General features: G+C 40.3%; 2 protein-coding genes across 2 annotated transcripts; both read right to left on the bottom strand.

Moving 5' to 3' along the window:
* Positions 1-2,070: 2,070 nt before the first annotated feature.
* tspan35 (tetraspanin 35) lies at positions 2,071-9,470 on the bottom strand. Its single transcript, XM_044182255.1, has 8 exons — positions 9,207-9,470; positions 7,081-7,158; positions 5,903-6,118; positions 4,644-4,718; positions 4,424-4,531; positions 4,195-4,332; positions 3,995-4,084; positions 2,071-3,699 (listed from the first exon to the last, which is right to left on the bottom strand). Exons 2-8 carry the CDS (start codon positions 7,135-7,137, stop codon positions 3,640-3,642), a joined length of 744 nt encoding a protein of 247 aa, XP_044038190.1. The 5' UTR covers positions 7,138-7,158; positions 9,207-9,470; the 3' UTR covers positions 2,071-3,639.
* Positions 9,471-12,341: 2,871 nt separating this feature from the next.
* On the bottom strand, positions 12,342-21,901 carry znf653 (zinc finger protein 653). Its single transcript, XM_044180353.1, has 10 exons — positions 21,606-21,901; positions 21,377-21,417; positions 18,852-19,166; positions 17,626-18,140; positions 17,355-17,532; positions 15,436-15,520; positions 15,152-15,269; positions 14,930-15,044; positions 14,752-14,851; positions 12,342-14,504 (listed from the first exon to the last, which is right to left on the bottom strand). The coding sequence occupies exons 1-10, from the start codon at positions 21,899-21,901 to the stop codon at positions 14,327-14,329; spliced, it is 1,941 nt and encodes a 646-aa protein (XP_044036288.1). The 3' UTR covers positions 12,342-14,326.
* Positions 21,902-21,992: the final 91 nt, after the last annotated feature.

Raw genomic sequence — 21,992 nt, 5'->3', positions numbered from 1 at the left:
CACACAGTTCAGCCAACCAGAGACCATTCATTAATCTCTGGATTTAAAGCAAAGTCTGACATCTTGTGGACAGAAACTGTAATTACAGTCTGCACAGTCTATGAGATGGCAACAAATGCTGTTAAAACAGATTTCTGAATGGCAAAGTATCCCACTAACAAAGACAAAAGTAAGGCGGAGCTCTTTAATTAAAATTGTCCCCTGTTGATGCTCAGCCAACAGATTACATGCAGATGTTCAGCAACATCAGCATGTGCACAGTACACTATTCCAGCAGGGCCATGCTCTGATTAGCCATAGCCACTACTCTAACCCTACTGCACATCTCTGATCCCATTTCCAGTACATTGCGGTTTGTTCACACACCAGTGCACAGTGCAGTCACAAGGGGAACTATTTCAGTGGTGGAAGAAGTACTCAGATCTTTTATGTAGTAAAATTACCAATACAACTATATGAAAATACTCCATCACGAGTAAAAGTCTTGCATTCAAAAGTTTACTTCAGTAAAAGTACAAAAGTATTCTCAGCAAAATAGGCAACTTAAAGTATCGAAAGTAAAAGTACTTGTTCCTGGAAAAAAAAATGCCCCCTGCGACTGATATAATAGTAAAAGTACAATACTTAAGTAGATATACTTGGTTACTTATTATTTTCATATTTGTAAATGTCCCACAGTACTGACTGAGGCGCGTGTCTGTCAGAAAGCCTGTAGTGCCCCCTTGTGGTTGGACTGTGATACAGCACTGGAATAGGTCTGTGATGGAGTGGTGGAGCCCTGTCACCTGGCCTTTGATGCTTGTGAGTTCATGTGGAGAAAATATTCATATCAACAACTTTTCTTAGTGTCATCATGTAGAGGTTACTTTCTATCCATATTTAGTTTCAGCGCAGTGAGCTAATTTAGCTCATGAGAAAAAGACTAGTGTGATGCAGCTTTTAATTGCACATAATTTCAGGTGTATTTCTGTCTTCACTTTTACTAAAGTTGAAGTGCCTTCATTTCAAATTGTTACATTAAGCTTAATATCCTCAGCTAATATTTGATTTTACATATATTTAGTAGTATCGGTGGCATATGCTCCCATCCTATAGCATTAGGCCTACATGTCAAGGTTAGCCAAACTGCTACAGCTCCAAGCTGAAGAGCTGGTAGGCTACATACCAACATTTATGTGTTACACATTGTAACTTATATGCCTGTTTTTTGTTTTCTTCTTCACACCACAAACAAGATAACGTTATCGTTCCTCCTGTTGAGTCTTTGGCCATCAGAAGTAGACCGTCTCCAGCCACAACCAGGGATAACAGTGGGACTGAGCAAAGGCCCGACTATGAAAACCTTTTTCATTATCATTGTCATCAATGATGTCATCATCATTATCATCATTATTCACTCCATAAACTGTGTAGCAGCCCCTACTTGGGCCTCGGGATGTGCAATAATCCCACTGAGCAGTATCATCAGTCACAGGTAATACACAAACACACATGACAGTCGGCAGGACTGGCAAGCCTATATTGCCGTGAAAAATGGATTTAAATCAATTTGAGGTGCTATGGAATAAATGTGTGTTTGGCTGAAAGTTTAGTCTCTAAAGAGCATATTTTATACTTCTTGACCACCTATGTTGCATTCAGCACATGTTGGTTCTTCAAAAACAGACGAGGCTACTCATTTCCCTTATCAGAAAGACACTAAAAACAGGTTTAGTTTGCACTTAAAATAATATACTTCTTAAACATGATACTTTGGCAATAAATGGTTGGGTTTTATACAAGTAATTGTTCATTTTATTGAAACTTGGCCCTCTTAATTTATCTTCAATTATTCCTACTTTAATAAAACACTGTTTTTCAATCGCTAATTGAACTTTTGTGCTGACAAACAAAGATTCAAAGCAAAGTTGTTTTTTTTACATGTTGGGGTTTGTTAAACTAGATGACTAGTTTAAGCATCCCTGTCTCCTAGACATTCCGTTTATATATTATTAAATTCTGGGAGACAGGGTTGGATTAAGACACGCACACTCTGACGCAATGACAATGATGCAGTTAATGTGGACTGTGTTAGGAATCTACAGGGACTGAATACTTTAATGCACGCTTAATGCACATGCAAAAGATGTCATACAGAGTGAGACATGTTAGACATTACAAGAAAAAAAAGAATCTAAATTTGATATTTATTGTGACAGCGCCCCTTGGCTCATGTAAGCAGACTGCAGGGTCTTCTTGGTGCCTTGATAATGTTAGCTTAGCAGCAGCCTACTGTAAACAGACCTTAATGTGTAAAATCGGTTCCCCTTTACAAATCATCTATACTGTAGCAGGTGTCTTTATTCGATGATAAAAACGGTGTCAGTAAATCAGCTAAATTGAGCGACTGTGAACAAAAGGCTGATGGAAAGCGTTTGATTCAAATGATTCAAATGAAACAGTAATGCCTGCTGGGCTGATCCCAAAGTATGACAGCCTTAGGCAGGCATGTTAACTAGTGTGCTGTACTTAAATGAACCTGCACATTCCAAAGATCACAAGTTTCTTTCCAGACTGTAAAGCAGCAAATGAAGCCAGAGTCCAAGTGATTCACAGCTAACTCATGTGGACAAACTGCAGGTTTCTGACTCACAGCTTTCAAAAGCCTGCTCATCTAAAAGTAAGGGTAAATAGCATGTTACACATTAATACCTACTATTTTACTTTTATTAAAGTAAATAAACCAAGACAATTAGCTTGATCCTAATTCAGATGAACAGTATATGTGTTGTATGTTATCTTGTCCAAACAAAATCCTGAATGGGAAATTAGAGCTCATGATTCCACTGTTAATAGTTTCAGGCAAATGTCACCTAGTGGTACTAATATGTAGCCCACTTATCTTTAAAAACTCAATAGCTAAAAATACACTTTTAACCCTCATGTGCTTGACAACAAATGTGTTTTTTGTCAGACCTGTTTGCTTGTTAAAGCACGATAAAAGAGGGAACAGAAGAATGACTTTTAGCTGTCTTTTGCCTGCACTTTGTTCGTTCTCCTTCCCCTTTAAAACTTCTGTAAAATGTCACCCATGCATGCAGCCAACTCAAAAACTCACCAGGGTCTAGAAATACTATGCACTTCATTTCAAAATGTACCACCATACAACATACATACAAATATTATATCATTTCTGTTGCTGTTTTACAAGCTGTGTCATGGCAACAACATTCACAATAGTGGTTCCTGTGTCAGCATAGCCAGCATAGCCAGCCTTTGTTTCATTTACACAAGGATCGCAGTTATCATGTAATTCCTCATTAACCGGCCATGTGTTACAGGTGGTAGCACTGCTTGACATTTAAAATAATCTCTGCTGAAGTAGACAGTGTGTGTAGCCTGTTTTACAAAGTGTAAAAGAAATAAGATAATGTACATTCATATATGGCATCTATTAGATTTAAATGTGGTAAAAAAAAAATTGATTTGTTATGTCATTTGGTAATTGTGGTTGCACAAGATCTGACATGAAACATGTCTTCAATGATGAGGCATTTTTGCAAGACAAAGGCATTGCCCTTCAGTCCTCCAGAGGCGATACAGGACGCAGAAAGGCTCCAGTGATTAAAATGATCCTTCTAAGGCCTTCGCCATTTGCAGTTAGTCCCCCCTGGATTTTATTCTGCAGAAAAGGATCATGGAGACAACCATGGCACATATCTGAGGAGAAAAACATGCAATTAAAAAGCAAAGTGAGTAAATGTGTACTAAAAAAGGATGCTGTGTAATGAAATGATAGATTAATCAAAGAATGTTTCTTATAGTTAATCAAAAGTTGATTTTAATTAGAAATGTATTAATATCTGATAACAGATAGACTTTTATTATCTCACACAATAATATCTCACAAGATGTTAGTCATCAGATACTGAATCATTTCATCCTCTCTCTGATGCACTTCGGCCTAATCTAAAGTGGGCCCTGCATATGAAGAGGATGAGCGATAAGGTCGTACCTCCAGAGCTGCGATTCCCAGGGCCACTGCCACAATAACCACTGTGTTGTCATCAATCAGCTTCTTGACCTTTGGGAAGCAACCAGTGATCTGAAAAAGTAGAGGTAAAAGAGGTAGGATAAAAAAGTTATTCAATTATAATGGTTTTGGATCATGCACGTGGATGTTTTTGTTGTTTCTACTCCTTCCAAAGACCGTACCATGACACTGTCAGCCACCGTTTGATTACATGGGTCACTAAAGCCTGGACAGCAGGGTGATGGGTATTCCTTGTTATGGGCCACATAAAATGGAGAGTCCATGAAGTCTGAGGAGTTGTAGAATCCACAACATTTTAACTAATGTGGACACAAAGAGAGTATATGTTACACAAAGCATCAATGAAATGGTGCGATCACATTTTGTAATTTGTTCAGCAGAATTACATACCGTGCCCATTGTAGTATTCCACAGTCCTGTGACGTCAGGATTTTTCCCATAGTCCTTCTTGATGTTCTGAACTGCTGCTGTGCCAAACTTGGTCAAGAGCTCGTCTGCCTAAAATGCAAGCGTACAGTAGCTTTTGCATCCAAGTACCAAAAAGCAGCACCTGTCGCGACAACCTGGCTACCAATATCCTCTGTGTGAAAAAGTTCTTTAGTTAACTTACCAAGGGTCTGAATACCAAGATCACCACTGCTCCTGCAACCTCTGCTATGAAGACCAGCAGGACTATGATAAAAAACTAGGGGAAAAAACGGAATGTTACACATTTTATTTTTTTTTATTTAAAAATGTGTTTACATTTATTTCACTATATGAATTCTTCATCAGTCAATAGACTTCCATCTGTTTTCACGTGCATTTTCAATTTGCACATAAAAAATTAGGGAAGGCAGGGAAGGCCGGAATTCAGAAAAAAAGTCAAAATATCGCAAAAAGGTTTTTACACTTGGCTGAGGTGGAAAAGTTGGTGTATCCATAAAAGCAAAGTGTGACAAAGTGTAGACCTAGAAACAGACCTAGAAAATAAATCATGACACATGATTTAAATGTCACTCAAGCTTCCACTGGAGAAGTAAAAAAGTAGCGGCAGATGAAACATCAGATCTGCGTGGAGCGATGAGGAGACGGTAACGTCGCTCAAATTAATACATGAAACATAAAACATAAATGCCATATTTCCATCATGTTTTCCACACGTTTTTTCATTGTTTGAAGTTTGAATGGAGCTCTGTTAATTACGTCATCTCATTGTGCCCTCTTTTTCTGCAATGGTTTAATGGCATCCAATGGAAGAATTAATGCTAAACTGTTTATCTCGACACGGCCAACTACAAATATTCACATAACAGTAGTGAATGGAATTGCATATTATTCGTGTTTTCTTTTGCAGAGTTTCTGGAAATTCGGTTAAAATTTGCGCCAAAATTTGGATGCAAACTAATGAAACTATGCTTGTGACATAAAGCTGGTGAAGTTACAATTGGTGCTTACATTTTAAAGGGATAGTTTTTTTTTTTAAATGAATGCTCATTGTCTTTCTTGCCAAGAGTTAGATGAGAAGATTGATACAACTTTCATGTATGTACGGTAAATATGAAGCTACCACCAGCAGACAGTTAGCTTAGCTTAGCACAAAGAAATGAAACTGGGGGAAACAGCTAGCCTGGCTCTGTCCAAAGGTAACAAAATAAAATAGACTTTATTTGTTAGGTTTCAACGACAGTGTGCCTTCTTCAGAGAAATGACACGTTCTGGTTTCACTGCTTACGATCTTTATGCTAAGCTAACCGGCTGCTGGCAGTAGCTTCAGGTTAAGCGGACAGATATGAGAGTGGTATCAATCTAACTCTCTGCAAGAAAGCGAATAAGTGTAATGACGAACTATTCCTTTAATCCTCTATACAGTAGCAGACAACAACCTACCAGCAGCAGCATACACTGGCTCTCTCTGATGGCTCCACAGCAGCCTAGAAAGCCGATGATGAGCAGGAGTGCTCCTATTGCAATCAGCAGGTAGCCCACATTGAGCACCTGACTGAGCTCTGCTGGTGCGTTTTCAATTTTCCCGAGAAAGCTGAGGATGGAGCCGCTGTCCACTTTCACCCAGATCCCAACACCCAGGATGGCAGCACCCGCCAACTGAGTGAGAGTGACGGGGAGAAGAGGAGACAGGAAGAGAGGAGAATTGAGGAAGATCTTAAGGATTAAAGGGAGCTCCACCGATTTTACACGTAAAGGTCAGTTTACTTGTCATGGAGAATACTATTCAGCTTGCGAAAACAGATGTGGACATTTACCAAGCAGGGAGGGTCTAATGAAAGATGTGTTGCATTATGGGAATTGTAGGATCCAGAATGGTGGCCTGAGATTAAAAGTCAGGATATATTGGTCTCTGCTGCTTCAAATTTGACTATTGTGTCTTTTAATCAGTCTTTCACAAGTCCAACAACTTCATGGAAGTACAATACTAAATTGCTGAAGTGCCCTTTTAAATAATGTTCTTCCTCTGATATATTTCTGCCAAGTAAATGGCAATCAAATTTGGTCTTGCATCAGAATCAGAATCAGAAATACTTTATTGATCCCCGGAGGGAAACTCTTTGTTCAGCAGCTCACCTTTACGTCAGTGCACACAGGAGAAAGTACTAGCAAAAAATATAATACAATACATTATAATACAGGTCAGAAAATAAATTAAGTACCAGGTGGGTATAAGTATAAAATAAAATAAGTGTGAAGTACAAAGTGGGTTTACCGGTTGATAATAATAATACGGTATAATAATACAATGTAATAACATAAGTAATAAGTAGCAGTGCATGTACTGTCAAGTTAAGTGTAGCTTATTAAGATTATTATGAGACGGTGGATATTGCACAGCAGAAGTGTCATTTTATTGCAAGTGTCATAAAATGCCACATTGATTCATTTCTGTGTCACAAATTTAGCATATATCTTTGCACTTTGCCTGCCTATTTTCATACATCTTTCACACTGCAACCTGCTGTTGATGCACACAGAAGTAAAATGTAAAAGCGGCAGTGTTTTCTCTGGAAGAAAGTCATATTTTTTTGTATTTCTAATCAAAATTTAAAACTTACAAAGATAATGCCATTGAAGACAAACATCATGCCTTTGAGGAATCCAAAGCATCCCATTTTTGCGGCGGATTGTTCTACCTATTGAGGAAAACAAAGAACATTTTCATACTGTGTCTCATGAAGATTTCATATGACAATTTAAAGTGTTTACCATCTTTATCTTTAAATACATTTATTCATCATTATAATACCAATTTAACAACAATTTGTGCACACATTAGCAGTCATTTATGTGCACAGTGTTAGTCATCTTGATGAGTGTTGTCATAAGTTTCACCATGTCATTATGCACTGCCAGTTAGGTGACAAATTAACAGTGGGATTGTGCTGTTTCCTCTGTGAAGTGGGAGGGAAAGTAGGGGAGGGGAAAACACCTGCCACTTTCCCAACTCCTCACCTTTTACCCTTTTGTAAGCTTAATAACTTATCTTTCTCAAACACTCAGAGTGCCTTGAGCCTATCCTTTCCACTCTAAAGACATTTACTGTACACATATCGCCTTACACTTAGGTGACGGCTTTGTTTAGTTTAGAATTAATGGGGGTATAGAGCTGACGATTGAGGAAGTATGCCACACTGTATTTTCTGATGTTGTTTCAATAGGTCAGTGGAATGCAAATGAAGAAAGGAACCAAACTCTGGACACTGTTTACATGGAAAAGTTTCCTCTCTCAGCAACTCTTCCTTTTTTGCATTCAAATTCAGAACATTTTGCTATAATACTTGAAAATCATAAACTTAAAGATGATATGGTTGAAGTTATATGGACACAAACGCACTATGTTAAAGAAACAAAGACTCTAGTGTGTGTATTTGCATAGCAACATCTGTGGCCAGCCAGCCGATCCATCACACCCATTACTCGGGGATGAGTTAGACTGTGGTGCTAATACTAAGGACCAACAGACGCACATTACAACATAACAGCCCGTTAACTACTTCTTTATCTGTTGGCATACATGCATACACAACAGTCTCTTTAGTGTGTTTCACATTGATTTGTGCTCACACAAGTACATAGCATGTATCTTTCTTCATCATCTTTACATCAAACAGGCACACATACATCAATGTATCCTATCTCCAAATCTCCTCCTCCCACCCTCTTTTACAACCGCTACTGTTCCAGAGTCACTTCAAGGTTGTCACTTCCAAATGTGTGTGTGTGTGTGTGTGTGTGTGTGTGTGTGGACCTCCCAGATGGGGAACAGTGCCCTTTGTGTGACGTGACAAAACAGACAAATTGTGATCCCCAACAACAATGACCGAGCAGAACTCTGTTGTGTATAGCAACAGGCTGCTTTCTGAGAATAGGAATATCCCTCATGGCTTCTCACTATTATTTGATCCATATGTACTGTTTTGTACTACAGCCTTTACAGTTACTTTAATTCCCCAACATCTTCCATAAATATCCACTCAGACAAACATATCAAATAAACCCAAAACAGGAAGAGGCTTGTCAGTCCATTTAGCCTGCCTCCGCTGTTAGAGTAAAGCTGGTCGTCATCAAGTTAATCATACATTTGGGGACCAGGATGCCCTCAGAAACACAACAAGCAGTTGCCTTGACTCCCCAAAGTCCCTCTATCATTTCACTCCTCTGAGCTTTTCTCACTTCCTCATGGTCAATGATTGCACTCTGACACCCAGGAGTTGGCCTGGTGCTGTATTAACAAGCTGGAGTCACATGCAAATCACAAAATGTCCCAGCACCGACTGAAAAAGGATGTAGTGTGCACTTCCTTGATGACTTAAAAAAACAATGACAAAAGGAGGAGAAACTAGTTTGGAGCTGACATGGGCTATTTAACGCTGTCCTGTATGTGTTGAATATGTGAGCAGCTACGTGGTTTATATTTGTTGTCTTACATCAACTAAACCTCTGAATTGTCTCGAACTGACCAACTTCCATCAAAAACAGAGACAGGCAAATCTCAAAGGACGCCACTGAGCAGAATAATTGCAGGGCAGGTCTCAGGAGACAAAGGATCATTGTTGCATGGATCCCTCCCTATGTTGCTACGGCACTTGAAAAATAACCAAAAGACCTAAAATTCACATGGAAAATTTACAATGTAACTTTAAATCACAGGCAGTCTAAGTTAAGTCATTCTTCAGCTTACCTTTCACAGGAGATATCCAGGGACGGGCTCTGAAGCTGGGTTACTGCTAAGAGTCTACCTTCACTCTGGTGATGGAGGCTGTCGTTGTGGGGGCAGGCTGACTGTGAGATAACAAGGGTACAGGAGTGTATTATTCTTCTGTCCTCTGAAAATGACCCACAATATACTCTCTGTCTCCTGCTTCCTGTGGTTTTGTCGCTTGGTTAGATATGAAAGAGCCTCTGAGTGACTTTTTCAGCTTTCTGCTTTTATTTTAAGGCTGCCGGCTAGATATAAGTACTGGAAAGGGAGGGAGGAGCAGGTGGGTGTGACCAAAGCAGCTGAGTAATAACACTCATCACCATGGAGTGAGGCTGGTCACCCCTGAGGGAGGGAGGGGAGGAGAGAGAGACATCACCTGCATGTAGTCACACCAGCCTTTTATCACGTGTGCCTTTTTCGAGGTGTTAATTTGAACACGGTTTGTAAATATGACAAAATAATATGACCAATTATGATTGTAACTATTTGTAATTAGTAACAACAGACCAATCTCAAACATTTCTGTCTTTAGCAAATTACTGAAAAAAAGTTATATAATGGTAGTATATAAATAACTGGATTATTATATTTCCATTCACAGAGTATATGATGTGTTCCAGTCTGGTTTCAGATCTAACCATAGTACTGAAACAGCTCTTATCAGAGTAATCAATGACCTTCCGATCAAAAGTGATTAAAAAATAATTTCCATTGTAGTTTTACTTGACCTCAGTGCTGCCTTTGACATGGTTGATCATGATATTCTAATTGAAAGACTCAGTTGGTCGGGCCCTGTTCTTCACTGGTTTTCTTCCTACTTAGATGACTGGAGCTTTTATGTGTCTCCATGGGTAGTTTTAAATGTTGAAACAAATATTTTCTCAGGGGTTCCACATGGGTCAATCCTAGGATCACTGCTTTTTCATTTATACATGCTCCCGCATTGCAACCCCAAAGTTGCATTCATCAATATTTTTATATTAATAATGGATCAAATGACTACCTATAATGTAAAAGGCGATGCTCATATAAGCCATAGAGAATTGTTATCTGACTGCCCCACAGCTATATGAGGTGCTTCAACTGCGTATAGCTGAGGGGAATTCCATATATCTCTCAGCTCCTTGTTTTGGTTTTGTAGCCCGAAACTCCACTGATTGGCTCAGTCTTAACGCTATCATCAACCTCGCTTCCAGCCACAGCATGCAACTGTTTTCAGTGAAAAAGCTCTGATAAACCTCTGTGTGCTACACGCCCAACACCAAACAGCAGACAGACAAAGTTAGCGACTAGCTGGTGAACATAGTGGAGCATTTAGCAGCTAAAGAGCCAGATATTTCCCTCAGGAGTTCATGAAGACCAAAACAGAGCTCAAAGAAGAGTGAATATTAGATTACTCAGGTGGACAGAAACACAACTTCAAATGAATGACAATGTTTCTTGTTGTTGGCTGGATGTGTAAATAGGTACTTATTTGCTAACACATAAGCCATAACAATATACTGTATAAGGTGATAATGTCAGTGCGAGTCCACAAGTGGCCAAAAAATAAATCAAATCAAACAATTCATCAATCAAAATCAATTCACGCAGGTTTAACAAATTACTGAAAATAGTTCAACATCAAAACAATTGGGCAATCTTTGACATTTGATTTTTTTTTTTGTTTTTCAGTTACTTAACCTCACAACAAGGTCCATTTATTAGCATACTGGAGCTTTTGGCCATATTACATGATTTTCCTCAGCAGGTGGAGTTTGCCCAGTTGTCACGGAATTGTAGTATTTCAAATTTTCTGAGCACTTTAATTGCTCAGAAAAATGTAGATGTTCAATGCGCTTACAGTGTGCAGAAAAATAAAATGTTAACATCCCCAATTTCATGACAGTTCGGCAAAATCCATCTACTGAGAAAGATTGTGTTTTACGATAGAAGGCTCCAGTACAGCCACTAAATGGACCTCAACGTAAGATTGTTTTGTCAGGTTCTGAGGTCAAGAATGAACTTTCAGTCTTAATTGGACAATTATCTTTTTTATCCTCAGTGTATACAATGTGTTCCAGTCTAGCTTCAGCACAAAAACGGCCCTTATCAAAGTAAACAATGTCAACGGTGATTTAATGAGAACTTCTATTTTAGTTTTTCTTGCCTTTGACACAGCTGATTATGATTCGACACAAACAAGCTGGTGAAATGTTTCTCCATATGACATCAATTACTGGATATCCAGATTTATTTTTTTTTATGGGTGAATAAAGAGAAGACTGAGATATTGCCTCAGTCGCTGAGATACAATGAGTCTGGAACCTCGAGTTATTTTGAACTCTGATCTTAACTTTAAAAGTCATGTTAATAACATAGCTAAAGCAGCTTTTTATCACTTGAAAAACAAATTAGAAGTTAAAAGATTAATTAGGATATATATTATTTCCTCCATTCATCTCAAACAAGTGAGGCTTCTATCACCACTTTAGGACACAAGTGGGGATACTTGCACCGAGCTGAGTCGTGAGCAACCATGAGTGACAGGTGGAAGTGGCTGACTCTAACTGTAACAAAAAGGAAGGATAGATGATTTACAGCAGAATACTGCTGACCAGTCACAGCATGTCAGTGGCAACATGACATTTTTGAGTAGCTTTTAAGAATAGGTGTGGAGTGGGCCTATATAAAGTAAATGAATAAATAATAAATACACACATATTCAAATTAATTATCAAAAACAATTTTATGGATTTATAAATATTTAACTCTTAAAATCCAAAATGTAACTCCTAATCATGTCTTATCTTAGTACTCTTGTGACCTGAAGTCAAACTTACCAGTATGTTCCCCCATGCTAAACCTAATATTTATACAAATTATCCAGAGACCATTTGCATGTCCAACATTCCGCTGACTGAAAGAGTTCACCATCTGTAAAGTCATTGTATGACTAGGTGTCAAGACACTTGTTCTTTTCATGCCTTTTTTTTTCTATTTATGCACACCCACACATACACGCACAAACATGCATCCTTCAGCGAATTATTCGAGAGGCAAGAACACGCTGCATATTATTAACCATTTGTGTCAAACCAAGTCTTTCAGAAAAAGATACAATACAAATAAGGGTCATATTCACATATTTTAGTGATTCATCGGTTAACAAAACTGACAGGGGAGAGAAAGAGTGCATTTGCTTAGAAACATAAGTACAGACAGAACACAAGAAAGGGACACAAGAGGACTGAGGTTAATTTTCCTGAGAAATTGTCACATTAAACTCACAGGATTTCTCATCAGTGCCTGTGAGTCAGGACACTGGTTTGGTGAAAACAGATAATAGTATAGTAAGATTAAGACTGCTCTCCTGGCCCACACAACAGATGCTCAATTTTTGAATGACTAAAATGGAAGAACCTACATTTGTGTCCGTACAGGCAACGGTCAAATCAAATCTCTTCACAGCCTTAATTTCAAGTATATTTAACACACATAAGCAGTGATATCTTACTATTTACCCACCACACCGGTATGTCAGTAAGCTGTCTTTGTGGTGTATTTATGGACCGAGCAATCATAATTAAAATCATACTTAATCTTTAGTGGACCATACCACCAGTGTTTTGCATGTTTAAACCCATTTAATACAAAGCATGTGCCCCTTACATCACTGCAGAACACTTTCCAAGGCCTACAAAAATGTTTCCTTTAATTGAAAATATTTTCTTTCAAACGTTTAATTGACCGTTCAATAAGTTTGTTCTTGCACAGTGCATATGCACTTTACAGTGGTAATGGTGACAGATTTACCACTGACTTTTTTTCGAAACAATGGTTCCATGATTTCAGACAGAGGTAGAAAAAAGACGTGGCAGTTGTTATCAGCTGTAACTAGCTAGTTAACATGAGCTACAGGAGTTGGCTGAAAACGCTGTCTCCGTTCGACTTTTTAACGTCTCAAACTAACTCGTTTAAACACAAGAACCCCGTAAGAGGGTCATAAGAACTTGATGGCTTCATTCATGAAAAGATTGAGGCTAAAGCAGCATGTCCCAGGCAAACAAATCAGCATCTGCACCAGATGATGATCCTGTTCTTGTATTGCAGTACAGAGCTAGTTAGTACTAGTATTTTAAGTGTGATAAAGAAAAATGCGATTAGACTGTTATTTTGTTCTAACGCAACCCTGCTTAACGTTAGCCACTTAGCTTACACACTCAGACAAGCACGACAGAGGTTAGATTTATGCTTTATTCGTATTCATATTTTCAATAAGTTTGTTTTACTTTTAACATTGCAAGAGAAAAGGATTTTAGGATGAGAACTAACCAATGTGTTTTGGTGAACGTAACACTAGCTCGGATAACAAGTTTAGCCGGGGATGCTAGAATGGAAACTTTCCCAAATCCAATACGGAGCTGCTAACGTTAGCCTCTGATAGTGCCATCCTGGACTGGCTCCCACACAGTGGGGAAATACTACACAGTGGATGTGCTATCATGAACAGGGGTTTTTATTTTTTTACGTAACCTGTAACACCATAAAATTATGTTGTATGAAATGCTGCTGCCATTGGAACTAATGACAGGTTACTATTGTAGGTAGTAAGACAGCTAGCCAGCCATGCTAATGTTTGTAGCTTACGTTAGAGCAGATAAACAGGCTTTATTCCGTTCACTTCTGTCTATTCCTTACACTTTTGCTCTTGTGATTTTGGTTTTGGAGAGGTTTAAAATAAGAGAGTATCTCTCTTACTATAGCCATGCACACCACTTCAACATGTAGAGAAATCCAAAGCTATGAGCTGTTTGGGGGAGGGATTTAGCGAATGATCAATTGGACATCAATACTCAACAGTGGATTCATCTTTTTTTCCCCCACTGTACCAAATGTGTTCAAAACCCATGTTCGGGCCATGTACTCTGAAACAGCTTGTGTCCTGCACAGCTGATTGAATGGTCCAGGTTTGCCTTTATCCACTGCTTGTGATGTTCATATCATCCTGGACATGAGAGGCAAGACAAACAAAGGAGCAAAGGAGAGTCCGTCTCTTCGCTGGGAGTCTTCCTTTGGTTTCAACGGGCCAACCTGTACTTGTTTAGTGTCTGAACACCTCAGATTGCCTGCTTGTCCGGGTGGCTCTTCAGCTTGTGGAATTTGACACTGTCCAGCTTCTCGAACCTCTTCTCACAGAACTCGCAGGTGAAGTTGTAGTGGGCCTCTGGAGTGTGTTTCTTCATGTGCCAGTTCAGGGACGCACGCTGGCGACACTGGTAGCCACAGATTTCACATCTGACGGATGACGTGGGTGAGAAGACAAGAAGGAAGGAACGAACAGGGAAGAAAAGAGAGGAGTGACGATCATGTAGATGATTACGGGCCATGTTGTATTTATGAATATTTATCCTCGTTCATTTACATTTCTGCATCAGTGTGATGAAATGAATCCAGGATCCAGAGTCTAATAACCCTGCACTGGTTCACATACTGGAACTTCAGTCTAACCTTCTCTGATCTGTTGTCAGCTTTAGTAACTTACTGGAGTGGTGTCTCTCCTGTGTGGGTCCGCCTGTGAACCTCCAGGTGATTCTTACGCTTAAACGACTTTCCACACGTCTCACAGATGAAATCTCTGACGCCTGTAAAAAGATAGTGTTACATTTGGAGGTTTACAGAGATGGGATTCGGGCATGGCACGTGCGTCTCTGTGAGCCCACCTGAATGGATGATCATATGTCGATGCAGGTGGTTTGACAGGTAGAACTTTTTCCCACAGCCTGGATGGGTGCAAACCTTGGTCCTCCCTTTCCTGTGAACTAGGTTGACATGATTCTACAGAGAGAGCAAAGTGAACCAAAAAGATGGTTATTTGAAACTTCAGTTAAACAAACTGAAGCTGAAAAGTATGTACAGTATGAATGAAAATGTTGTTGTCTTACCTGAAAGCTGCTAATAGCTACATAGACTTGACTGCAGCCTTCGTATGGACAGTGGAACATCTTGAGCATCCCATCCGCCTCAATGACTGGGCCTCGTCTGTTTCTCTTTGACCTGACACTGCAAAAACAGACGCTGCAGACTTAGTACACAACAGCAAGAGGACAATAAGTGGAGGGAAAATGGATTACCATCTGTGCTGAGCTCCTAGACTTCAAATCCTTCTCAATCTGTCTGAATGTCACCTGCACTGGAACTCGCCATGTAGAGTATGTGGGCGACTAACCTGCTCAGACTCCGCTGCAGCTCTCTGTCACTACTCAGCTCCAAAGCGTCAACAGTGGGCTGCAGCAGCTGTTTGGCACTCAGACCTGCAGAGAAACAGTGTGATAAGTGATTACAAAATGACTCATGCAGGTATTGGCTGAATCAAAATGTCCATCTTCCGGAGTTGAGGACTGAGTACTCGAGGACTTTTATCATACGAGTCAAGTCTGCAAGGGTGCTGGGCCAAGAGGGGATAATAGGTGCTTTAAGATGGGATTTAAGACCTCAGTTGCTGCTATGCATATGATCAATGCTGAGATCTTGACCCTGTAATTCACAGCTCTGAACGGAATACACGTTCGTTTCCATCCAAAGCACAAATTTTTGCAAAAGAACATGCGAATTAATGCACATTTCCATCCACTACTGTTATAGGAATATTAAGAGTTGGGCGCGATAAACAGTTGGTGGCGCTAATTCTCCAGTCGGCTGCCATTACACCATTGTAGAAGAAAGGGGCACAACGTGATGATGGAAATAAAAGAACGCCAATCAAATCTCAAATGAGCGAAAACGATGAGGAAAAAAAAAAGATGGAAATATGACATTTCTGTTTCATGTATTCATTTGAGGAAGGTTACAGTCTCCTCGTCGCTCCACACAGATCTGATGTTTTCGTCTCTTCTGTGACGTCACATGCTTCATGTACGTCATGATTTATTTGCGGAGTCTGTTTCCATTCGCATTTTGTTTTTATCGATATCGAACTTTTCCACCTCAAGTCAAGCGTGAATACTTTTTCGCAATAGTTTGACTTTTATTCTAATTTCCGGCGTTTCCGCTCAGGGTTATTTTAATGAGTAAATTAAAAACGCGCATTCTAGTAGTTGTTTAGTAGTAGTGGTAGTAGTAGTATTTGATCACATCCATATAGGGCTGTTTTCGGCCATTTTGGGGCCTCGGCCAGACATCCCTGAGCAGACTGATCTTTTCATAAGCTTAATTGAATTAAATTCATTAACATAATAAACTTGCATTATTCATATCTCTGTATGATTCTAACATTATCAAGGTTTCTGATCGTTTGTAAAGGAACATCTTTGACTCCCAAATATCCCAGTGCAGGATATCAGTTTCACCCTTCCATAAACCAATACGTATTTTTATTTTATTTACATTATACAGCTTACAGTGCCTACAATATGGATGCATGAAATTAGTAAGGCAATTTAGATATATTTGACAGCTTAATAGCTCTGCATTAAGAAAATATAACCTGCCTCACAGCTTTCCTTTGATGACGTTCTACAACATTGTGCATACTGTCATAATATCCATAGAGGATGTCAGTGTGAATGTGCTGTTGCAGATCTGGACGGGATTTACACTCCTCAACCAACAGCAGCACTGTAAAGTTGTGGTTCACCTGCAAAATGTTGCTGAATTAGATGAAATACTCAAAGCAGCTCTGGTCACATCATTCACTGCAGCAAGCTGTCCTATCACGACTGGCTGCAGCTCACTTACAACGCTGTGCGGCCATTGTTTTAACGGAGCCCAAGTGGCCGTTTTTGCCAGCTGTCATTCCAGGATCAAACATCTGGATTCATAGCCAATACCTCGACTATTTTCATCAAAAATGCCTGGATTGACCCAGAGCCTGTGGATCCCTACTTTAATTTCAGAGTGTAGAGCATCAAAACTTTTACCATTATATCTTGTGTACATACATGCACAGTATTCTGGATATGAGTCTCATCACGGCTTACATCAAATGACAGGATGTTGGCATGGAACATAAATAACCACCTGACTGCTGTAAGCAAATCAACCCCGTGGGTCAGTCAATAAGTCCCACACTGGGATTCAGTCATCCTGTACTCATTTAGAGTAGCGCCCCCCCCAAAAAATACAGTGCCAGTTCTGAGTGTAGCGCACCTGTCATGGAGTCTTCATCCTCTGCTGTTCTGAGTTTTGAGTCAGACGTGCAAACCTGGTTGTAGGTGACACCCCCGATGACAGTGCAGGTGACTTCCTCCACGTTTCCGCCGCCCACGTTGAGCTGGATGCCCTCTGACGCCAGGGCCTCATAGCTTGGGCCAGTGATGATAATTAACTAGGGATGGAAAAACAACGCTAACTTTTGAGAAAAGAAAGAGTACACTCCTTGGTGTGTACCAACATCTCTGCAAGGTACTCATTCGCCTACCTGCGAGCCTTCCAAAGTGGTCCTCTGGTCAGGAATCTCACAGCTGGTCACCACCGTCTGCAGAGTCTGAGGGTCAAACAGCTCGCTCTGCTCTTGTATCTGCATGGGCGGCGGGACTGACAGCTCCGCCTGAGCCCCCAGTCGGACTGAGCCACTCAAGCTCTGTGACAGCACCGAGTCCTCATCCGTCTTCTCCAGTTTATCAGCTAAGGAAGCCGTCACAGTAACACACTCGTAACCGTGCGGTATAGTCCTGATCTCTTCTTCTTCTCTGTCTCGCCTGAGATCCCCCGCCTCCTCAGCCTCCTCCTCTGAGGGGATGGAGTGAAATGCTGCTGCGGGGGAGCCTTGCTGTCGCTCCATGACCATCTCCATCTCCCAGACAGGCTGTCCTGTCAGGGGAGCATCCTTGGAGGAGGCCTCTATACTGGGCTGCTGGTTCAGAGCTGCAGCCTGTTCTATTGGGCTCATGGATGTATTTTGTACCTCGGAAACATCCACATTTTCTCCTGCATCTACAGAAACGCAGATAAATAAAAAGAGCTTGTTGATCATCAAGGAATTCAGGATTTATCAGCTACTGATAAATATTTAACTACTCAGAATATCAGACGGTGTAGTCCCTCATTCGTCCAGGAGTGTTCCATCGTAGAAAAGGTTTCAGCCGTAGTCATCTGGACACTGTTTTCAGAATCAAGACGTTTCGGCTCCCATCCGGAAGTCATTCTCAATTGTGAAAATGGTCTGAGAACTCAGAAATTTAAGCTACTCTGTGTTACTTAGGCCCTGCCCTCAGGAAGGAGTCTTCCTGAGTATCTGCTGTTTACCCTGCCTAGTTTCACCCGAAATTGACCTTCTTTTGTTTCCATGATGGCCCAGTAATCAGTAATCAGGCCTATTGTTTTCTGGCTGCACCTCCCTCATCACTGTTAAGTACCTGATTAGCATATGATTGGCTTGACCAAGGTGTTAATACACTGTGGTAAACAGTTGGCAAGTTGAATCTCAGACCACCATTTCTGTTTAAAGAGACCCCTCTTAAATTTCTGAGTTCTCAGACCATTTTCACAATTGAGAATGACTTCCGGATGGGAGCCGAAACGTCTTGATTCTGAAAACAGTGTCCAGATGACTACGACTGAAACCTTTTCTACGATACTCAGAATATCAACAATGAAAGTGAAAAACCCTTAAATGAGTCAAAAAATAAAGTTAGTATTCTGCACCTTTGAACTGTTTGTGAGCCTCCTTTCTTCTCTTCCTGCTCACTACGCCTTTAGCCATGGGCACGTCTGTTTTTGCTGCGCTCTCTCTATCGTCTTCTCTGTTCACTTCCTCTTCATGTTCAGAGTCACTTGCCTTCGGTGGTGAGAAAAGGTATTGCACAAATGAGTGGTTAGAGTCACATTGCCAGATAGCAGCGGTGGAGAAGTTGAGCTGGGGCTCCAGGGCTCTGAGCTGGGGCTCGTGAGGGCAGGAGTGGGAGTGCTCCTGGTACCAACACACCAGGCTCTGGAGGCTGGACACACGCTCCTTCCTGCCTGGGAAACAGCAAGTCAGACGAAAGTCAGACAAAAGGACAACCGCAGATGCACGAAGAACTGGATTTCAATGATCTACATGTGCATCCACTTATCAGATTTGACACATAATGTAAACAATATTCTTTCCTATGAAAAGAAATTCTGACAAGAAATTTGTGCTTGAAAAACTACTTAAACGAATAAGCAATTTTCAAAATAGTTGTTTTATTTTCTGTCGATTAACTAATTACTTAATCAACTAATAGTTTCAGTTCTAATACCTATGAGATAAGTCAAACTTTGGACTTTTTGGTCAAAATTATGAGATGTGTAGGATTTAGTGGCATCTAGCGGTGAAATTGCAGTTTGCAGCCATTTGCATACCGCTCGCCTCACCCTCCCCTTCCAAGTGTGTAGGAGAAACTACTGTGGCTGCAAAACTCGCAGAAAACGCAAAAGGCCCTATCTGGAGACAGTGATTGGTTTGTTCGTTCTGGGCTACTGTAGAAACATGACGGTGCAACATGGTGGACTCTGTGGAAGGGGACCCACTCCCTATGTAGATATAAAGGGCTTATTTTAAGATAATGAAACAACACTTCTTATTTTCAAGTGATTATACGCTAATCATAAGAAGCATACTTATAAATATTATATTCCATTTCTGCCAATTGCTCCTCCTAAATGTTACACACTGGACCTTTAATTCCACAGTTTTGAGCCATTAAGATATTTACTAGTTATTTAAAAGTCAAAATTTCACCTTATCATTTCATAATTAAAACTCCTTCCACTATCTCAAAATTTGACTTAAGTAAAATTGACTTAGTAAGACAAAAATATGACTTATTTACTGATATTGATATTTGGAAGTTTAAAAAATCTGATACAATATATCGGCCGATAGTAATCTTTTTAAACATAAACACAACATAAACAAACAATCTTGATACGGATCACTTAGATTTGCTGTTTTAAAGAATTGTGACAAAAAGCCAGTTCAGACCAAAAATTCAAGACGAGACAAAAACAGTTTTAGAACGTTCCAGGGAAAAGTTGCAGCGCTGTAAGCCGGCCCGTCTCAGCTCGACTCAAGCCGGCTGATCAGCTTGGTTTTAGAACGTAAGGCATGTCGCCTGTTTCAACAGCCAATCAGCTCTTAGCAAAATCAGCTGGTCAAAATGCAGAGTTTTGGACCGAGGTAAGAAAGGATCCGCTCTGGGAGAAATTGACAAAAGAGGGGAGATCTCCTGTCTCAAGTTAATGGCATAAATGTGCATAACCCCCCGGGTATTCTGTTAAAGCACCCATGGACGGCTCCAAATTCTCAACCCTGTCGTTTGTTTATGTTTTCGCCATATCATCAATACTAGAAATGCACCTCTAGCAAGTAACTCACTATTACTACATTCACATTTTAAGATGCTACAAATGATATCCAGCTACAAAAAAAGCCGGCAGTTAGAACGGAAGTACAGAGAGTCATTGCTTGAGAGACGATACACCGTCTGGCAGGTTTCAGAACGTTGCAGACCGGCGTTTCAAATCTTTGGTCTGAACTGGGCTTAAGATACATACTGAGTGTGAATATTATAGTGTAAAAATCTACTTGTCAGTTCTCTCTGGCAGACAAACTATGTAAAGATGATACTGTTTCGAAATTACCTCAAACCGAGATACCAATATATCTGCATTAAGCTAATATCGGCCGATTTATTGGTCTAGCTCTACTTATAGTTGTGTCTTAAAAAGTCATATTTCTGACTTACTATCTCATAATTTTGACTTAGTCTCTCATAATTTTGATTTGGAAACTTGAAATTTTTACTTAGTGTCTCATCATTTGGATTTATCAGTATCTTTATTTTGTCATTCCACAAATTTCATACATTTCTTTTCTTAACTGGTACTTTTTGACTGTCTAATGCAGTACGACTTATTGAAGCAGTATTAGTAGCTGGTCTTTATGAAATATAAGCAAACTTTTGATCTTTAATGTCTACCCTGGCTGACATTTATACCCTCATGAAATCAGCTGGCTGCTAGCATTCGCCTTTCTCTTTCTCAGACCAAGCAAACAGCAGCAGTAACAGATCTATGTGACTTATCAAATATAAACAACCTGGCGACTTAAAACTTATTCTAACAGAACCACCAGCTGACACACACCTCCCAAACCTATGTGACTGATATGGGAAATATTCCCATCTGTCAATGGCACTACTCACCTTTTTTCTGTTTTACTGAAACTTCTGGAGAAATCGTCTTCCTGTTATACAGAAACAACGTTATTTCGACCAGAGTATGAAACATTGCCAAAAATGCAATTAATTTTGGCTGACAGAATAGAGACAATAGCTAATAATATTACAGCAGACCGAAAAAGACGTGCACGGTCTGGTTAGTTAACGTTAGCTTGTAAAAAATTAAACTGGGCACTGCTTTGACTGGGCTTACCCGCAGTATTTCTGCTGGTATTTTTCTCCATAGGTGGAGTTGAGCAGGATCAGATACTCTGCCAGTCCAGCATCACTCAGACTGGTCCGCCTGCGGAGCTCACTCCACAGCTTGTGCGACTCTCCCAGGTACACCCTCCTCACATCATACTTCTTTCGGGATTCAAGACGCCTCTGAACCCGGTCGGAGTCTGTGAGCCTGGGTCGTCCTCTGCAACGCCTCAAAACACCTTTCCCCTGGTCTCCAGCTTGGTCAGCGTCCAGGGGAACTTCCAACTCTGCCGGGCTATGCGCCATCTTGGCCCACAACAGCTGATGTTGTGATGATGATCACCGGGCATCCCGGAAGTTGTCAGATCTAACAGGAACTACTGATACAGCCGCCTTT

This window comes from Siniperca chuatsi, linkage group LG21, assembly GCF_020085105.1.
Source record: "Siniperca chuatsi isolate FFG_IHB_CAS linkage group LG21, ASM2008510v1, whole genome shotgun sequence".
Taxonomy (NCBI): Eukaryota; Metazoa; Chordata; class Actinopteri; order Centrarchiformes; family Sinipercidae; genus Siniperca; species Siniperca chuatsi.
The sequence above is the reverse complement of the archived record's forward strand: the minus strand, read 5'-3'. Positions and strand labels throughout refer to the sequence as shown.

Bases quoted from the DNA above. Each gene is read 5' to 3' on its own strand.
- tspan35 (XM_044182255.1), bottom strand. From the start codon at position 7,137: ATGGGATGCTTTGGATTCCTCAAAGGCATGATGTTTGTCTTCAATGGC. The intron at 4,333-4,423 runs GTATGTAATTCT...TGTCCACATTAG, and splicing joins GGAATACTACAATGGGCACG to TTAAAATGTTGTGGATTCTA. The intron at 4,085-4,194 runs GTACGGTCTTTG...CTACTTTTTCAG, and splicing joins CGGTGGCTGACAGTGTCATG to ATCACTGGTTGCTTCCCAAA.
- znf653 (XM_044180353.1), bottom strand. From the start codon at position 21,901: ATGGCGCATAGCCCGGCAGAGTTGGAAGTTCCCCTGGACGCTGACCAA. The intron at 19,167-21,376 runs GTGAGTAGTGCC...GCTGTTTCCCAG, and splicing joins TTCAGTAAAACAGAAAAAAG to GCAGGAAGGAGCGTGTGTCC. The intron at 17,533-17,625 runs GTAGGCGAATGA...TTCCATCCCTAG, and splicing joins CCACTTTGGAAGGCTCGCAG to TTAATTATCATCACTGGCCC.